The sequence below is a fragment of the Pimephales promelas genome, chromosome 19 (genome assembly GCF_988280905.1).
Source record: "Pimephales promelas chromosome 19, fPimPro1.hap1.1, whole genome shotgun sequence".
In the NCBI taxonomy this organism is placed as follows: Eukaryota; Metazoa; Chordata; class Actinopteri; order Cypriniformes; family Leuciscidae; genus Pimephales; species Pimephales promelas.
The window spans coordinates 7,530,702-7,551,870 of record NC_142787.1 but is presented as its reverse complement, the minus strand read 5'-3'; the positions used below and the strand labels follow the sequence as shown (position 1 = coordinate 7,551,870).

Here is a 21,169-nt window from a genome sequence, read left to right as displayed (position 1 = left end):
TAATGAATGTTAAATAACTTTTGTTGTTTATTTTTTATTTATTTTTTTTTACTAAAATATTCTTTAAAGAGCCCTTATCATAGCATTTGAAATGTTCCTATTTTTGTTTTAGGAGTTCCCAAAAACAGTTTAACATGCATGCAAGGATAAAAAACACTTTATTTGTCTTATAATAGGCATTTATTTTTAACTGATATGCTCACCGACTCCCAAATGTTTCGTACAACGACTCATTTTTCCAAACCACTCCTTTGCGTGACGGTGATTGGTCAGATGACCGACCCAGTCAGTTATTGTTTGTTAGCATAACGCATAAACATATTGATAAAGCTCTGCAGTACTACAAGACGATCTATTCTTTATGACAACTCCAATAACAGCGACAAACATTTCACCTATTTAAAAAAAAATTGACATTGGAGACCTAGAAGCTGCACTGAGCGTAACTTGCACACACACATACTTATACCCACACTGTGCAGAATCTGTGCAGAATCTCATATGGTCCGTTGTTTCCGGAACAAAAACAAACACAAACCGTTTTCTTCTCTTCAATATGTACATGTAGCCTACTGTTCGCGCTCACTTTATCACCTTATTCACATCTCACCAGCGCACGTGGATCAGCGTTCGTAGATCGACTGGTAGAGACTATTTTTCAAAGATGGCTTCTTGCTGTATTTGCGAAGTTGACTGTATGTATAAAATATCTTCTTATTAAACTGTATGGACACTGACAAAGTTCTCAATGCTTTGGTTTGAATGTAGGGATCCTTATTATGCTGTCGTGTTAGTGTGGGGCTATTTTGAGCCTTGTTAGTGGTAATAACAAGCTGTTTTTATTTTTCCTTACTCTATGCCCTATATACTAGCGTTATACTAGCGTTATAGGCTAAACTGTTTTTAGAGATAAAACTATTTACATCCGGCAATCATGAAAACAAATTTTGTTTTGTTTTCAAAATGTAAAAAAAAACTCTGCATTTTGCACCGGAGTTGTCCTTTAATAATGAAAGGACATTATTAGTACGTACAGAAACTTTAGGGGCCTTTCAAAAAGCTGCAGTTGTAACGGGTGTGTAAACTTTCATATTCTCTGTGTGTATTTCTTAAAACTCTTTCAGGAGTGCTCAGATAGCTGACCTGCAGCAGAAGGTTCTGGATGCGGATAATGAGGGGCGAATGAAACAGCGCTGGGATTCTATCACAACCATCCTAGAGGCCAAGAGCGCACTGAAGGTCCTCATGGCTGAGGTAAAGGCAACATTTTCTCACATTTGAGGATTTTTAGTGGTCCAAGCACTGAAGCTGCTGTGTTTGCACTAGGACTGTGAATCTTTAGGTAGACATCGATTGGATTCACAATTTATAGGATTTCGATTAAAGAATGATTTTTGCAAATTCAGAATGATTTGATTCAAGGCGATACACAATGCAATTTGATTAACGATACGAATATGCGTTAAGTGCATTTATAAGATTATTTAAATAAATGGTTCTCAACCTCTCCTGCAGTGACCCCCTGACAGGCCATGTTTCTGTTTTAACCCTGAAATGGCACACCTGATTCAAATAATTAAAGGAGAACTCCGCGCAAAATGAACCTTTGGTCTAATTACACATTGGTACCTAGTCGACCGTTCTCTGAGGTTTGTATTATTAAAGAGTTTTATCTCTACGAACATTTTTGGTCAACCTTATACCCACTATTTAGCAGAACATGCTTTATAAAAGGTAGACATGCATCTAATAATACCTGCAGATTATACAATTTAATGCACTACTCATCAGTACAACAGAAAGATACTCTCATTGCCACATTAGACGCCGAAAAAGCTTTTGACAGGGTCAACTGGAAATTTTTATTCACCACGTTACAAAAATTCGGCTTTGGAGAGTCATTTATTAACTGGATCAAGATTTTATACACATCACCATCGATCACAGTCACAACGAACGGACTAACATCACAAAACTTCACACTGCACAGGGGGACGAGGCAGGGATGTCCACTCTCTCCATCCCTATTCACGATTTTTATTGAACTTTTAGCAGCAGCTATCCGTCAAAACCCAGCAATCAAAGGTATTGAAACACCACAACAAACACATAAAATCTCACTCTATGCAGATGATAACCTACTATATATACAAGAACCCCTAACATCTACTCAAGAAATAATTAAAACAATCCAGTCCTTCTCAAAAATATCCGATTATGCAATAAACTGGAAAAAGTATATATGGAAACACCTCACAAATACCAAGGCAGGCAAGACGGGCGAGAAGTGGTTTCAATGGGACAGCATCTCTGTCCCAATTTGAGACACTCTCGCACTGTACTCCCTATTTTAATGCAAAGTTTTTATTGAACTTTTAGCAGCAGCTATCCGTCAAAACCCAGCAATCAAAGGTATTGAAACACCACAACAAACACATAAAATCTCACTCTATGCAGATGATAACCTACTATATATACAAGAACCCCTAACATCTACTCAAGAAATAATTAAAACAATCCAGTCCTTCTCAAAAATATCCGATTATGCAATAAACTGGAAAAAGTATATATGGAAACACCTCACAAATACCAAGGCAGGCAAGACGGGCGAGAAGTGGTTTCAATGGGACAGCATCTCTGTCCCAATTTGAGACACTCTCGCACTGTACTCCCTATTTTAATGCACCTTAGACATTACACATAACACACACAAAAAAAAGGAAAAGATAGGGACTGATGAGATGAGGGGGAAGGTTATCTTATATTATATACCATGATATATTATATTAACTTATTATATCATATTTTATTTTATACAGGATTGACAATGGCAATTGTTACAATAGGAGGAAGGATGGAAATAAAAATCTACCTACACAATATGGGCAGTATGATGGTAGTGGGGAGTGGGATGGTGATTGTAAAAAAAAAAAAAAGTTTTATCTCTAAAAACTGTTTAGCGTGCCGTATACACTAGTATATGGGGGCATATAATAAGTAAAGAGAAATCACTAGTTAATATCACTAACAAGTCTCAAAATAGCCCCATACTAACACAGTAACATAATGAGGATCCCTACATGCAAAACGAAGCATTGAGGACTTTGTAAGACTACAGACCGTTTAATAAAAAGATATTTTATAAAGACAGTGCACTTCGTGTAAACAGGCAGCAGCCATCTTTGGAAAACAGTCTCAACAAGTCGAAAAGTTTTCCAGACTGTATACAAGTAATCATTTTATAAGTCAGTATATTGTTTTTTTTGTTTGTTTGTTTTTTCAAAAATTTACAGATTTATGCCATTTTTTTTTGTATTGACCAGGAAGACCAAAAGTGTAAACATTTTTTTTTTACATACCTTCAGAACAACCGAATCAAGCCCAGTTTTTGTGTTTGTGTATAGATGGATAGATAATGTATTGAAAGTCACAAAATCTTATTCCACTGAGATGAAGGGAACTTTTTTTTTTTATTAAGTAAAAGTCGATTGGGGTTGTATAGACCCCATGACCCGATTGAGGGTAAGCTAATTTCCTTGCACCTGTTTCAGGTTGTAGTCTCCAAGACCACCAATGCCAAGCTGGAGAGTGAACTGAAGCAGGAAAAGGCTAACCTGCTAGACATGCAGAAGATCTTGTGTGATGAACGCAAACTCATGTCTGCCATGGACATGGAGCACCAGAGTCACCGGGTAGAAATGGAGCAGAGACACCAGGAGAAGGTCTGCTTTCATAGAAGCTCCTCATAGTTTTTTAACTGCTATTTTCATAGTAATAAAGGCAAAGAATTAGTTGAAAATAAGTTAATTTTGTATAAATATAAATTAATTAGCTTTGACATTTAATAGCAAGTAGATTTTCTGCTTAAGTTTAATTATTATTTTTACACTTAAGTTTTATATTTTTCTTGTGTCCAGGTGCTGTATCTCCTCGGTCAGCTCCAGAGTAAGCCTGTGGCACAGGAGCGGGAGGAGCTTTCCAAACGGGAGCAGGAGCTAATGCAGCGTCTAAAGTTTCAGGTGTGAATGTCTCCAACTCTCTATATATTATATGTATTCTCTTGTAGCTGTCAACAAAATCTTTTGTTTTAATTTGACTTTTTGCTGATGGATATGGGTGATGGGTGGCCAATTTAAAGCCGGTATATATCACACTCTAATTTAAAGATCAAAGTGAAATGGTTAAAAAATATGGGTGGTAAAAAAGGAAGTAAACACTGCAACAGTGCACCCAGTAATCTGGTAAGTCTGTGTGCACTGTGAATAATTTTTTTTCAAGACAAGGTAATGTTAATTTTACTTACTGGTACTAGGTGATTTGACATGAATACAACATAGTGGCCACTAGGGTTGGGTATCGCTTGAATTTTAACAATTTCGATTCGGCTTATCGATTTTTGATTTTCCGATTTGAATAAAGTTAAATAAAGATACCCTTAGATAACATTCACATTTCGTCTTATTGCAAAACATTTAATTGTAGCTGAAAGTCTTGAACAAAAATCAACAAGCTAAAGAAAACTTGCGCAAGGAACGTTTGCCTGTGGTTGTTCAGATCGTTTGCCTGTGGTTGTGCCGGTGGTTTGTTTAGATACAACTGAACAAAGATACGATTAAAATAGTGTTTTCAGGTATTCAGCTACAGAAAGTGTAATCAAATGTAAAATAATACTGCACTTTATAAATAAAATATACATTACAAATATAGTTAAAGTTATTCAGTCAAGAGCAAGTGAAATTTTTTTATTGTCATTTTTTGTTTGATTAGTGTTATTATAGAGACGGCAGCATGAATATTAGACTGCTGTCACTTTAAGAGTTGCCCAATATAGTTACACTGCTGCAATGCCTGCAGCACTGAAAACAGCACGCTAGTCGTCTCGTGTTCAAATTGTTGAGCTGCTCCGACGAATTAAACTATCATGAGTACCACCCGGCCAGCGGGCTTCTACATTAAAGGAACACTCCGACTTTTTGGGACTTTAGCCTATTCACCTTACCCCCCAGAGTTGGATAAGTCCATACATACCCTTTTCATCTCCGTGCGTGCTATAAGTCTGTTTGAAGCACCCACCGCTAGCGTAGCTTAGCACAAAGACTGGATGTGAATGGTTGCAGCTTTCATACTAATCCAAATGAGTGGCAAAATAACGCAAACGTTTTTCTATTTACATGTTGTGATTTGTATAGTCACAGAGTGTACAAATAACAAAGTCAAATGAGACACAGACATCTTTTAACCGTATAAAACCTGGGAACTATTCTCTAAAGGCGAAGCACTGCTACTTTGGCGGAGTGAACCGCATCACCGGAGACACGCCGTGGTGAGGAGAGTTCGCTCAGAGTCTGGGTAACAGAGTCAGCAATTTCCAAATAGTAAAGCGTAGTTTACAGTCATGGGTTTTCGCTCTATTGTAAATAGGTGCGACAGTAAACAGGGGAGGTAATACCATGTTTCACAGAATTCCAACTAAAAACGCTGACTGGATGAAGAAATTGTTAACTTACTTACTCTGGATATTGATCCAAACACACCTAAATAGATTATCAAGGGGGCATTATGTTTGCTCGGTACATTTCAATGAGGACGACTATTTTGAAAAAATGGAATTTGCCACACGGACCATAATGTGCTGAAGGATACGGCCATCCCATCGATAGCACAGGACAAGTGGATCACCTGCGGCTGAGGTAAGTGTTCCGTTATGTTTTTAGATGACCTACTGTAACAGTGCCATTAGCCAGATCTAATGTAACGTTAGTGACACTATTATATGATTAGGGTATGAATATGTTTTTATCTTGATGCGGCGCGGACGCGCTTGGAAAAAAACGAGCGCGTTCACCGCGTTGAACTTGCACCCTGCGCGCGGCGCGCCTAGTAGCCTAAATTTGAAATAACCATGGAAATAACGAACTTGAGCGTGCAAAAGGGTACGATAGGCTGTGAGTTCATTGTGCAAAAACAATTTGTGCTATTACTTTCCCCTTATTCTATCCTATAGTAATGCAATTATACTGTAGGCTATATTATATACTGTTGAATACATTTGGTTCAGCTAATAAATTGCATTTAAAATATATTGATTCCTGTAATAATAATAATTTATTCATGTTCTGTGATATTTATAAATTTTTGGTTGTATTACCTGGTCTCCCCTGTTTATTGTCACAGCTCATACAATAAAGCAAACACCCATGATAAACTATGCTTTTCTATCTAACGTTAGTAATTGCTGACTCTTTACTCCAACACTGAGCGAACTCTCTGCTCCTCGTCACGGTGCGTCTCAGGTGATGGTTATCACTCTGCCCAAGTAGCAGTGCTTCAGAAAATATAGTATTTATACGGTTAAAAGATGTCTGTGTCTCATATGGCCTTGATATTTGTACATTCTGTGACTATACAAACCACAACATGTAAATAGGAAAACGTTTGCATTATTTTGTCACTCATTTGGATTAGTATGAAAGCTGCAACCATTCACATCCAGTCTTTGTGCTAAGCTAGGCTAGCGGTGGGTGCGTCAAACAGACTTATAGCACGCACGGAGATGAAAAAGGTATGTATGGACTTATCTAACTATGGGGGGTAAGGTGAATAGGCTAAAGTCCCAAAAAGTCAGAGTGTTCCTTTAAGTAGTGCACATTTAGCGTCACAAATTAGTTGCGCATTGATGGAATGATAGTTTTTCCTATTCAGCCTTGATGCGAATGTGTGTGCAATCAATTGCTCCAATTACGTTTGGCATGTTTGCAATAGCAAAGAATCTTTGCTTCACCTCCAACTGATGGACAAGGTTATAGGGGAATTGTATATATTGGTGCATTAGCCCTATTATGCAATTAAGAACATTTGGGATGATGCGACTCATGGATGACTGAGATATCCTTGACCTGTGTAGCCTGAAACGACTAATTAACCAGTCATCATTCTCGGCAAGTAAGTTTGCGTGGTCTCTGAAAATATGCGTGGTCTCTGAAAAAGATGTTAAAATCGCTAAAAGGTTGTGGAATTTACCTGGATATGTTAAATAGGGAAGCCAGTAACCGGTATATGGACTAAACCGGCACTTTTAAAGGTTTGGATTCGTATGAAATTTCCAACTAAGAGTCAGCAAACAGTGGGAACACAGTAATCCAGACAGATATTAGATGTTAGTAACCTTTACTATCTGTTATAGTATAGTAACCGTTATAGTAACCGTTTTTTTCCGGGTTTGTCACGTACTTGAGCTCTTTTCCTGCTGTCTTCCCATTTTAGTATTTTCCTGTAAAATATCCCATATTTTAATATTCTCATAACATTAGCATTAGCCCTTTAATCGGACCTGTCAGTCTCTGTTGTCCTGTTGCTACCCTCTTGTTTTAAGCATCGTTTTGCTTACTAAAGTTCTGCTTAAAACAGCTAACGTTATTAACTACACTTTTGAAACGCATAGTTAAAAGTATGTTACATATGTGAATGGTTGTTAGCACTATAACTGTTACTAAACTAGCAGCTAGGTGGAGCGCAGTTTACCTTTGTCTGGAAAAAGTTAGCGTAACGTACTGTGCTCCCACTGTTTGTTGGAAATTTCAAATGGATCCAACCTGTTAAAAGTGCTTGTTTATCCACATACCGGTCCCTGGTTTCTCTAAACATATCCTGATAAATTCTGCATCCTTCTAGGGATTTTAACATCTTTTTTATTGTCTTTCTCCCAACTCAGCTGCTTATCCTCGTTCGACTTGCTGGTATGTTTACATTTGCGAAGCTGTCAACATGGCCGCCAGGTCCCAGAATGCAACGCGGTGCCCAAGCCCTATAGAGGCAGGATTGAACGGATACTGTGTAATTGCGTTAAAAGAACAGTTTGTTCTGTAGGTTGTGTGTGTGTGTGTGTGTGTGTGTGTGTGTGTGTGTGTAATACAGACAGGATTGAACGGATACAGCGTAATTGCGTTAAAAAAAAAAGTTTGTTCTTGCGTTGCTGCGGTGGGCAAGTGATGAAACTGGTGTTGCGACTTAACACGTAACACCGACTATCGTAGCAAGCCTGGAGCTCAACATTCATATGAGAGGTCTCCTATTCAGAGAATAATTACGTCCTGTCCTGTGTCCTGAATGTTGAAGAACAAGTTTTTTCACTTCAGTTCATGTGTAGAAGATAATGTTTACAGAATTAAATGTGACATTTAATTAAAGTGAGTTGAGCAGTCTTATTTTGCTCATTTTTTGTGATGTCTTTTAATAATATGGGGAACATGAATTGCAATATATTGCTTGTATCGCAATATATTGAGAATCGCAATAATATTGAATCGTGGCCCAAATATCGTGATACTATCGAATTGTCACATTGTTGCCAATTCCCACCCCTAATTTTTATGCAGTTTACAAATGCATCATTCAGAATTTCTCACAGCTAGATTCATCCAGGTAAATAAATGCATATTTGCAGAATGCTAATGGTAGATGAGAAAGTATTAAAGTGTTTTCCTTTCTTTTTTCCTTTCCAATGCTTTTTGTATACGGTTTACTTTATTTACCAGTTCTAACAATTTATTAGACAGAACTGTTAAACAGAGACCCTAAACTTATGAACTCTGAGAATGGGAACTCGGGTGTTGATCTCAGCACTGTCAATGTTAACTCTCACTCTGTACTAAAAATGATTATGAGTTTTGGTAGTTTCATTGTGCAGTATGTAAAATATAATGTGCAGTCATTGACATTAAGTGTGTGCAATAAAACCTAATTACATATTAGACATGACCTCTATTCAGCAAATAAAATAGTGAATATTTAAAAATATAAATGTATGGTCTGCTTTCTGTCACAGGAAGAGGAAATTGGAAAACTTCGAGAACTCGATGATCAGAACCAAAAACTTAAGAATGAAAATGAACAATACAAGCAGGTAAAAGCCTTTTCGCTCACAAATTCATACCATAACTTAGCACACTGGGAACTGAATTTCACGATTGAGTTTTCCATAAGTTGTGCCTGCTAATTTTTGAACCCTGAAATCTTTTGTTTTGGGGGATTTTCTCCACAGAAATTACTTCTGGCTCAGCTGACCAGTGCAAAGAAAGTCCTTTCTTCTGTGAATGAGTCACCTGATACATCTTTTGAATATGTTCCACCTAAGGTAAACCGGCATTTAAAAAAAAAAAAAATGGAGAGGGAAAAAAAAAGGATTTAGAGGTCTATTCTGATCAGTCTTTCCCCTCCCCTACATCTAGCCTAAAGCCAAAAGCCACTCCACTGCTCGGGCACGTCTGCAAGAGCCCATAGATCTTGATGAACTCATCTCTCCATCAGAGTCTGAGAAAGAAGAGGACGAGTGGCGTCCCGAAAAAAATGACAGAACACGACGAGGCTCCAAGAAGTCGAAAGTGAATGGGGTGAGTTTGTGATTGGGATATTTAGACTGTCATAAATATTCATTCTCTCTCTCTCTCTCTCTCTCTCTCTCTCTCTCTCTCTCTCTCTCTCTCTCTCTCTTTCTATAATTCAATATACATATATATATCAGAGGTGGGAGACTTTAGTCATATAACCAGACTCGAGTCGCAATTTTCTGGACTTGAGACTTACTTGGCTAGATGTCTGAAAAGACTCGACTTGACTTTAGACTTGCTCCTTGTGACTTTAGACTTGACTCGGACTTGTGCCTATTTACTTGAAATGACTGAAATGAAAAATACTCTAAAATTGTGTTTTTTAATGCGTCAAAAGAGGAAGCGCCAAGCGCGGGCGGTAATACACTCTGTGTGTGCGGGTTGAGGGAGAATAAAACGTTGAGCGATGTAGCCAATCACAGACATGTGTGTTGTTTTCTTGAACGCAAAGGCCAATCAGAAGCATTTACGATAGACTTCCCTCGCTGCTCAAAACGGACTTTTTGTTCAGTGCTGAATTTCTGTATGTTGGCAAATCCTCTAATTATAACAAACTAAGTGTATATATTATGAAAGCTTCATTGATAAGAGATCGTGATGAACTGTCAGCTTTTTAGAAATTACGTCAGTCACAACAACCCACGTTTTAAAAAATAGCTGGGTTTAAATCATTTAAATGATACTCAATAGCAGAGTGGCAATCCGGAGATTCAGGACTTTTCCCGGTGGGCCGGTAGTGTTTCGAGGCCGCGAGGACCGGTCTGATAGTTAGTTATACTTTGCAAGTTCATCCAGCAGCCTGTACACAATCGTGCAACTCTGCAAGGTGATAGAATGAAGCGCGTCCGAATGAAGACGGTGCGCGAGCCGTAAAAGCCCATGCAACTGATAGCAGTGAAAAAGAGCGCTCCTCTTGATTTAAAAACAACAGATTTTAGCGCTAGATCTCTTATTTAATAGCGAAATAAATGTATTATCTGCTATTTAACTGGAGATGTTTTATTTATTTTTGTATTAGCTGTACAACTTTCAGCCTAACTTTCATAGCATAAATTATTTGCAAGCTGCTAAAATAAAGCATTCAAAACTTCAGCTAAAATGATCGATAGGCTATATGATTATAATCAGAGCATGTGCATGTTTGTCAGTGATTTATTTATGTTGGGTTATTACAGCATTTAAAGAGCACAGACCTACGCAAACGAGGTGCATGTGAAACGCCCTGTAAGAAATACTTTCCTTTTCAGGAAAGTATCGAAAAAGTATCAATCTCGATTCTTAATTGGTTTCGGTATCGAAACAATAATTTTGGTATTGTGACAACTAGGCATGTGCCGGTATCAAATTTTCATGCTGCAATTAATTGATTGAGCTTTTATCATGGTATACGGTATTATCACAATATTTTAATTGCTCAAGAAAAACAGATGCATTGTGGGTAGGGGTCTCCATGGTTAACCGATTAACCGTTTAAAATTGCATAACCGAGTGAAACCTTTTTGCTCGGTTAAGTGGCGTCAATACATATTTGTACAAAACTTTTGCGTTTTTTTCTGATTGTCGATAAAAATATATTAGGAAATGACAGCGTTTCTATAACGGTGTTATGCGACTAAAACATTTTTTTTTCCTTTCGCGATTAGACATTCCAAAAATAAGGGCAACGGACGTTGGTATATCACAGCCACCGCACTAGACATTATTATTATTTATGGAAGGAGACGTGGTGTGTCATCCAAGCATTAATGGCAGGGAAAGTCACAGAGTTTCTGTGTTTCTCCCTCATTTCTGCTCCGAGGTCTTGATTGTGGTATTTCTTTGAGGTTTTGTCTAGTAGGCTATTCCTTGTATCTTTTATGAATTTTAAAAAAGAACTCTGCCTCGTATATGTCCGGTCAGTGTACTTTTGTGTTCATCCGTTTCCCCTTATTTAATCCGTAGGCCTAATTGCATAACGAAAAATGAACGGTTGTTGTATTTTGTAAAACGCAAAGTTGAACACCAAAATGTTCATTTGAACTGTAGGACTACATCAAATGCTGCGCAAAAATATATAGGCTATATATCGACGTATTTTCAGATATTTGTTTTATTTTTGTTTTATTTTTTATTTTTTTTCTTTAAACATTTAAAATATTTGACAAATGAATATGGAAAAAAAAAAAAGATTTTACTGGTTTTCTGAGGCCAAATTAGAACCTGGAAATTATATTTTCCCCGCAGTGCTGAATGAGAAGAGCCGTAACCACAGCCTACAGAAAGGGGATTTATAGATTTATAAGATATAATAAATGTGTCTGATAATAAAATAATATAAAATAACGAGGCATTAATTGTTTATTAATAAACTGAAGAGTTCAGATGCAAAAGCCTCTAAATGCCATTTAAAATTTCCTTCTTTAATGATGATTTTTATCAAACTTGTATATTTAAGTTCAGTAATTTCACTTAAATAACAATTAATAGGTAATTATCATTGCCATTTAAATGAAACCACAAAAATTATCATTCTAGAAGAAAATTTCAAATGGCACTTAGAGGCTTTTGCATCTGAACTCTTCAACTATTGTTTTCTAAATGCTAAAAACAAATCTCCATCCCCGGATGCACCTTTAGAGAGAAATACATAATTAGCTAGGCTACATAATTACATAGTCAGAAGATATTGGCTTTCGATTCGAATTTGTTCATTTTAAATTGGACATTTAAAGCACTGCCGTTTAAGAAATATTTTGACGCAAAAAAAAAAAACGAAACACCTTTTATTATTATAATTATTATTTATAATTATTATTTGCGAATTTCCCCACCACTTTTTGCCAGGGTCGATGTTGTCCCAGCACTTTTATACATCTCGCGGCACGGATGTACCAATACAAATAAATAAAACATATCCGGTTACTTAGCAGAGCATTCATTTGTTAAATAAGAGGCGATATAGCACGCTGAAATGTGTTGGTTTTTAAATCAAATGATCAAAGTGCTCGGTGACTCGATCTGTGGTGCTGAAGTGTTCTCTTGTGGCTCGCGCTGCCACAATAAACATCTTCACACAGACGCGCGCTTGATCTGTTGCGGCGAAATCTCTATTCGTACCGGTGAAATCCAAAGTAAAATGCACTCAAACATGTCCCTGCTTGACAACCACTGATAAACATAATCGGTTTTAATGATGGGGAAAAAAAATAATTATACAAGTGTGGGTTAGAACCCAAAATCTCTTGCACGCTAGTCTAAGGTTCTACCACTGGACCACTACAGCAATTACAATGAAAAGTCGGATTGGATGTATCTATTTCTTCATGTGAAAATTCTTGGCACCAACACATAGTAGATCCAATTAGACGACAAATTAAACACAATGTACTATTTAAATAGATTGCTGAACATTTGGTATTGTATAGCCTACATCTGATTTATGATTTAGAAACTGTGGTAGGAGGGGCATCAATGAGCGCTAGGGGGGGCACGGCCCTCGAATTCTCCACCATAGCGCCGACCCTGACATGGGCGTCTCGCAGCCTCCACATTAAGCACACACACTGGATATGCGTCAAAATATTGTGTTTATTTGTGCTTTGTTCCTTTTTTGGATAAAAGCGTCTTCTACATATGCAGCCTAATAAAATGTTACAATAATGATGATTATTATTATTATTTGTGGACACGGAGTTTTTGCGAAATGGACGTGTTGCCAATGTGCGTATTTTCCATTGGCAATTTCAGTTTGAAGGGTGATGGAAACGCGCCTACTTTAATTGCTCTGAACTTACCAATGCGTTTTATTTCTATAAATTAATTTCGTTTCAAATGGGCTCCAACTAGTTATTAAAGGTGTTAAAAATGAACTCTGTATCTCGAGGTTGCGGCGCGCACATGGTTAACCGAGTATTAACCGATAAGGGCCTCGGTTAACGGTTAATGAAAAACTTGAAAACGTGCAGCCCTAATTGTGGGTGTCTAAAAAAATAACAACTTGCATCACAATGTGTAATTGTGATTTGTGAAGTTTAGTGACAACATGTTACAATGTTTACATGTTACAATGATTGGTAGGCTACTGTGTCTATAATTCAATTAAATTCTTGGATTTGATTTCAGTCTTAATTCAATATTGACTCATTTGAATAAATATTTGGTAGGCTACAGTTTGCATGCTATTGTTTCTGAAGAAAAAAAAATACATCTCACATAATGCCATCATTAAATGGCTTTCCTGAGGTAAATGTAACGTTTTGTGACACAACTGTTCTCCTGCAGTGTTATTGACCTCTTTCTGTGTTTGAAAACACTGATTGATCGTTATTATCTATAAGTATATATACCTTTCGGTAAGTTGGACTGTATCTTTAAATAAAAAGTGACATGATCTGTTTACTTGAACCGAGGCGCAACGATCTGTCACAATGGACAGAACCTAAGACACGTCATACAACTGACGCTTTATCTTTAACACTAGAACGGCCACAACGGTCATTTTGACCGTTTTGAATTTTATATCTACAATAACTTTGTTGAAAAAAATAAATAAAATGCTTTTCCTAAAATTGTCTGTATTTTCATTTAAAATGCTTTTCATATAAATTAAGTTACGTAAACGTAAGGCAAAAAAAAAAAAATGAACATATTTACCTATTTTGGTCATATTGACCGCACTGAATTTCGCGATATTTTTTTGTTAAATATCCCGCGGTTGATCTGGTCTCTCTCAACTGTCAACAGAAAGGTCCGTCCGGTCTAGGGCTGAACGATTTTGGAAAATAATCTAATTGCGATTTTTTTTAGCCAATATTGCGATTGCGATTTAATATGCGATTTAAAAAAAAAGTTATTTACCTTCTGTATTAGTCGACAAAGACAAGCAATAAATCATTGTACAGTATGGATGGGAATCTTTAGATAGCTCATGATTCGATCTACTTTTTTTCTTATTAATTAATCTTAATAACTCTTAAAATATGTATTTAATTACATGTGTAAAAACACATACTTTAAAAAATAAATATAAAAAAAACATTTAATTAAAGCAATTACATGTTAAGAATTTTAAATAGGCTATATAAAATAATATAGCTTAAAAATATAAAAGCTAGTAAATAAAGAGAAACAAAAAAAAAAACATTACAAGCAATAAAGAAAGAGTGGTCTCTGTATTTAAAAGTAGGCTGTCTGAATGTTTTTCATTCAAGAGCTGGAGTGATTTCCCCTCAGTTTAGATATGATAAGCTGCATTCACACTAATGCATATATCTCTTTTGAAATTGTAAATGTGGTTTGTCCTGTTGGTTTAAGATATAACTGACCGCGTTTACATTAATTTCGCGTCATAAAAGCATTTTGACATCCAAGTACATTTACCAATGAGTCGCTCACGGCCGCATGCACGAGCGCTCTTCACAAAGCACGCGTTATTATTTTAAAATGAAAGCAGCCTTCTCAGTGATTTTCATGGTTTTAATATACAAGCCAACTGCATTCCAAAAGACATAAATAATGCCTCTGTGAACTGAAGCATTTGTAAAGAAAATTCCCGCGGGAGAGAACGCGCACTGCAAGAGTAACGTTATAACATCAAGCAAAGCGGCAAAACCTGTTCAATGAAGCCCGCGAATGTCCTTGTAATTCGGTTCAATCCCGAACTTTATGAAATAACGTTACTATGTTTTGGAAGGTTCGAGCGGTGTCGTGTGTGTGAGTGAGGAAGAGAGAGAGCGAGAGAGAGAGAAAATAGAAGCAAGCAGATTCAGAACACGGTTCGTTTCTGAAGCACGCGCAGCGTCATCACGCATCTGTGTTTAAAAACTATAAGCTCATACTCGATTCTGAAATTCTCTGAATCGATCCAGGATTGTTGAGGAGAGGAGAGAATAAATAACACAATAAACTGTTCTTTTCTGAACGTCAGACCGCGTAGCGTGGGAAGTTGATGCTTTATCTTGCAGACTGCTTTTCTCTCGCGTGTCACGTGACCAGTATAATCGCAGCTCTTGCGATTACAAAATCGCGTTTCATCATATCGCGATTTTATCGCAAATGCAATTAATCGTTCAGCCCTAGTCCGGTCACCTCTGTAGCGGTGTTTGCTATATAATAATTTCTACATTATTGTTGATCAGAAATAAGCAAATAAAACCAGACTACAGTTATCTATAATACTTACGTTATCTATAGGCTATATATCATTAGAGAGTGATTCAGAGTCCACATCAAGGAAAAAGAGACGGCTGCTATCATCGGACACGGCGGATCCAGATGTTCCATTCATGTCAGATGATCCTGGTGAGCTCTGCTGCCCTGTCCTGCGCTGTTTGTTTTGCTGCATGGGCTGTTCACTAGTTCTGCTAGTCCTATTATTATTATTACAAACCGAATTCCATAAAAGTTGGGACACTGTACAAATTGTGAATAAAAACAGAATGCAATGATGTGGAAGTTTCAAATTTCAATATTATATTTATAATACAAAATAGATGACATATCAAATGTTTAAACTGAGAAAATGTATAATTTTAAGGGAAAAATAAGTTGATTTTAAATTTCATGGCATCAACACATCTCAAAAAAGTTGGGACAAGGCCATTTTTACCACTGTGTGGCATCCCCTCTTCTTTTAATAACAGTCTGCAAATGTCTGGGGACTGAGGAGACAAGTTGCTCAAGTTTAGGAATAGGAATGTTGTCCCATTCTTGTCTAATAAAGGCTTCTAGCTGCTCAACTGTCTTAGGTCTTCTTTGTTGCATCTTCCTCTTTATGATGCGCCAAATGTTTTCTATGGGTGAAAGATCTGGACTGCAGGCTGGCCATTTCATTACCCGGATCCTTCTTCTACGCAGCCATGATGTTGTAATTGATGCAGTATGTGGTTTGGCATTGTCTTGTTGGAAAATACAAGGTCTTCCCTGAAAGAGACGATGTCTGGATGGGAGCATATGTTGTTCTAGAACTTGGATATACCTTTCAGCATTGATGGTGCCTTTCCAGATGTGTAAGCTGCCCATGCCACACGCACTCATGCAACCCCATACCATCAGAGATGCAGGCTTCTGAACTGAGCGCTGATAACAACTTGGGTTGTCCTTGTCCTCTTTAGTCCGGATGACATGGCGTCCCAGTTTTCCAAAAAGAACTTCAAATTTTGATTCGTCTGACCACAGAACAGTTTTCCACTTTGCTAGAGTCCACTTTAAATGAGCCTTGGCCCAGAGAAAACGCATGCGCTTCTGGTTCCCGTTTAGATACGTCTTCTTTTTTGACCTATAGAGCTTTAGCCGGCAACGGTGAATGGCACGGTGAATTGTGTTCACTGACAATGTTTTCTGGAAGTATTCTTGAGCCCATGTTGTGATTTCCATTACAGTAGCATTCCTGTGTGTGATGCAGTGCCGTCTAAGGGCCCGAAGATCACGGGCATTCAGTATGGTTTTCCGGCCTTGACCCTTTTGCACAGAGATTGTTCCAGATTCTCTGAATCTTTGGATGATATTATGCACTGTTGATGATGATAACTTCAAACTCTTTGCAATTTTTCTCTGAGAAACTCCTTTCTGATATTGCTCCACTATTTTTGCCTCAGCATTGGGGGAATTGGTGATCCTCTGCCCATCTTGACTTCTGAGAGACACTGCCACTCTGAGAGGCTCTTTTTATACCCAATCATGTTGCCAATTGACCTAATAAGTTGCAAATTGGTCCTCCAGCTGTTCCTTATATGTGCATTTAACTTTTCTGGCCTCTTATTGCTACCTGTCCCAACTTTTTTGGAATTTGTAGCTCTCATGAAATCCAAAAGGAGACAATATTTGGCATGGCAATTCAAAATGTCTCACTTTCAACATTTGATATGTCATCTATGTTGTATTCTAAATATAATATTGAAATTTGAAACTTCCACATCATTGCATTCTGTCTGGGGTAGGTTTAGGTCTGGGCAGGGTTAGGATCCGATAATGTCATCTATCCGACGTTAAAGAGTACCCTAAAATGGCGGATGTTAACGTATGGTCAAAAGACGTCCCAAGACGTCAGTTATATGACGTCTTGGGATGAGACTGCGCTGAATGACTCGTAACACTTGTGAGCGCAACCAGCACTGAATACGCACTTTTGCCGGTACAAGAATATAATTATCATAAACATTTAACTAACTTAAGACCAATTTATACTTCTGCGTAGGGTGTGCGCAGTAGGTATGGCGTAGCATATGCACAGACGCGTCCCATATCGCGTACCCTTCACCGTTGCCTGGCTCGCTCCTCCTCAAAAATGTAACTACACGTCGCGACGACGCCGACCGCAAGATCGGTGATTGGTCTGCTTGGTAGCAACGTATTTCCTCCTACGCATTTCCGCACATACCTTCTCACGCATTTCCACACGTACCATCTCCTCCGACGTCTTCTCTCATTTCTGCCTTTTAGTTTTAGTAATTTCACTAAAATTAACTGTTTTTCCACCTCAATACGCTCCAACTCCAACATGATCTGCTCTCTTTCAGTCGCTATGCTTGTAGTAACCTAGCCGCGAGGAATCTAAATACAGTGGAACATTAAAACCCTCTGCTGCTAACTAGCGTTTCGGAGCATTACTGCAGAGCAACCAAGACCTGAACGCAGAAGTATAAATGCTCACAACGGCGTCGCACTACGGCGTACCCTCGACGCAGAAGTATAAATTGGCCTTTAGGTAGACTGTGCTACAAGGGAATTGTAAGTGGCAGATTTTTCTGCAGAGAGCCGATCTGTATTGATGTCTTATTTTTTTGTATCGCTCGTTTGTTGGTAAAGGGACCTCGCAGATAATGAATAATTAATTTCCACAAAGCTGTATTTTAGATGTGTATTAGCGAAATGATTGCTATTGTAAATGATAATATAATCTAGGGTGTTTAAACAAGATAATCTTGTCAAAAGTTTCATTCAGTGGCCTGAACATTCCTGATCATCAACCCAGTGAGTGCTCTGCAATATGAACAAACTTTTTTTCGAGACTAATGGTGAGCAAATACAACAGATAGAGAATTAAATTCAGCACTTTTGTTTTCAACATGCACTCTTTCATGTCTGTTTTATTTAAATCATGTAAAGTTACGTCTTTATTGGGGCAGCGCATGACGGATTAGCCTACAATACGTGACTCCATGAGTTCGTCTCATTTTTTTCAAAACCAAGCTGCATAAATAAACTATATCAGGCATTTATGTCTCAAATCTCATTTCTGCGTGTCTACTATGTTAAATAAAGTTGAATAATTAAAGCAAAGCAAGTAGAACATTTACTTTACCTGTACAAAGAGTTGTTGTTGACTAATCTCCTCAGACGCGTGCTGCAATGGCGGAATTCGAATCCGATATCCTATATATTACAAAACTGATACCCGATTATGCGAAAATGCTTAAATATCGGGAAAAATATTGGTAAACCAATACATCGGTCGATCACTAATTTAGATTTTTCTTTGAAAAGCACATTTTTACTTTGATTTATGCATTGTGTGAAATTGTCAAAATAAATGGAAAAAAAATCTCATTCGGCCTTCGGCTGAGTGTTTCATTATATTCCTCTTTGGGTAAGAATTTATTTTGGTGTGTCCTTAGATATTTTTTATTTATTTTTTAATGGTCTAAAATAAACTCACCATATTGCATTGACAATTGACATCTTCGCAGCTTATTGCATTTAAACGGACAAATGCACGCAACAATTTTCGAAATGCCCTTCTTAAGTATCCTCACAAACAAGTTTGGTTATGTCTTAAGTGAACATAAACAGTTGAGAAATAAAACGTATCAGTATGTTGGATCAGTGCAATCTCTAGATCTACTTTAAAAAGACCTTTCATTTGTATCTTTTATTCTATTGTATTTGTGCTACTGCTTATTTTATTTCTTATTTTACTGATTGTTTACTGACTGTTTATGAATTCATTTCAAAATTTGAAATCAAGCTTCCTTGTGCGGTGTAAGCCAGTGGTTCTCAAAGTGGGGTCCGCGGACCCCTGGTGGTCCGCTAGCTAAAGCCAGGGGGTCCGCGAAATAATTTACAACCTAACGTTTTTTTTCCATGCTATGAGTCATGTTTTCTTTATCATCTGAAAACATGGTGTTTATTCCTAGTAACTTATATAAAGCATTTAACATAAAACAATACAAAGTAGACACTTAAAGTTTTCTATAGATAGATAAGCTATGTCTTTGCGTCAAGTAGACTATTCGCTGCTGTTGATTTTGCGGGACGTGCGCCAGAAAGGAGACAGAGAGACGACATGAACCCGCATCCGGTTCTTTTCTGTATTTTTAAAAGGCATGACATTTTGTAGTCATTTATAATGTAGCCTATACACAAATAAAAAAATGGACACTTTACCGTTTCGGATGATGCACTCTTGTCTTATCTATGACCATAAATAAGAGTATTCCTGTTTCCACTGCTGAGGAAAAATTCCCATGTAATTGCGCGCCGGCGTCTCGCGTGCGCGCACAATAGTCAGTTCTAGCACTGCTACTGTAGATTTGACATTAGAAGTCTGATCATTATCAAAATAAAAGTGCATAGTGACAGGGCCGTACCCACAACTGAGGTTGCAAGGATGCACATCGCGATGATACTGACCTTCTCGTCTGAGGTGCTTCAGCAGACTAACAACGATAGCTCGTCAATGTCAAAATGTTTGAGTCGGAGTGAACTCAAAGTTCCCCGCACGACGTTTCAGTCAACGGTCATAAAGTGCGAGATATAAATGTAATTAACATAAACTAAACAGCTGTTTTAGATGAAAGTTTTAAAAAACGACTGAAACAATCAGTTTGCAAAGTATTAATCAAGCTCAACTTTAACAAAGGAAAAAGCAGGTCAATAGAAACATACTGTGCCCATGAGATTAACATTATGGATTCATATATTTACATATACTGTATGTTTTTTTTAGCTAATTACAGTAGCTCAAATTAACAACGCACGCACCTATTAAACATAATGCCATTATCATTGTATTTATAGGCTTATGGGCTTTATTTGTGTGCAGAATAGGCCTAATTATTGAAACATTTCTCTTTTAAGGCCATTCCTGATTGGAATATGTGATTGTGTTTCGTGACATCTTGACAAAAAAAAAAAAATGTATGCCACTGACTGACATGCTTCTACTAAATCTATAGTTATCCAATTGTGGGGCCTTAAAACACCTTAAAATGCACATGTGTAGATCAAGAACATCAAAAATTCCTAAGTGAGGGATCCTAACTAAGTGATTCCTAGCAAGATAACTTTCGTTACCTCAGTAGGCTATTTAGAAATTCCTGCATAGTACCCTGGGTGGAGACCATTCATTTTGTGCAAAAATATTTCATTTGCCGCTCACACATTAACTTTGTGCTCAATAACTGTTAAAAATATGAAGGGGGTCCTTGGAATTTTTTTCCCCCTGAAAGGGGTCCCTGGCACCAAAATGTTTGAGAACCCCTGGTGTAAGGGGGGGGGGGGGGGTTTGTAAAAAAAAATGCATAGAGTGAGCAAACATTTAGGATTTAGGTGAGATAATTGTAAAATTGAGAATTTTATTTTCCAAAATAAACTTCAGGCACTAGTTTAAATGACATTTAAATTACAGTACTTGGCATTTGGGCATTCCATCATGTAACATTGTTCTCTGCATGAAGTAATATCTGACACAGTTGCTGCTTGTACTTATTTTTTTAAATGGCATTAAAAGTCATTTAATTTTAGTTTATTTTAAATATGCTATACTAAATTTGAACATGTAAAATAAGAAAAAATGCATGTATAGA

The 21,169-nt window shown here is 37.3% G+C and overlaps 1 protein-coding gene across 1 annotated transcript in view; it reads left to right on the top strand.

The window, feature by feature from the left end:
- kif4 (kinesin family member 4) overlaps positions 1–21,169 on the top strand; it is a 148,334-nt gene that overhangs the window by 110,077 nt on the left and 17,088 nt on the right. The window contains exons 23-28 of the mRNA XM_039650266.2: positions 1,125–1,254; positions 3,552–3,722; positions 3,918–4,019; positions 8,825–8,902; positions 9,041–9,133; positions 9,228–9,389. Coding sequence (XP_039506200.1) covers positions 1,125–1,254; positions 3,552–3,722; positions 3,918–4,019; positions 8,825–8,902; positions 9,041–9,133; positions 9,228–9,389 — 736 coding nt within the window. The remainder of the gene's footprint in view (positions 1–1,124; positions 1,255–3,551; positions 3,723–3,917; positions 4,020–8,824; positions 8,903–9,040; positions 9,134–9,227; positions 9,390–21,169) is intronic.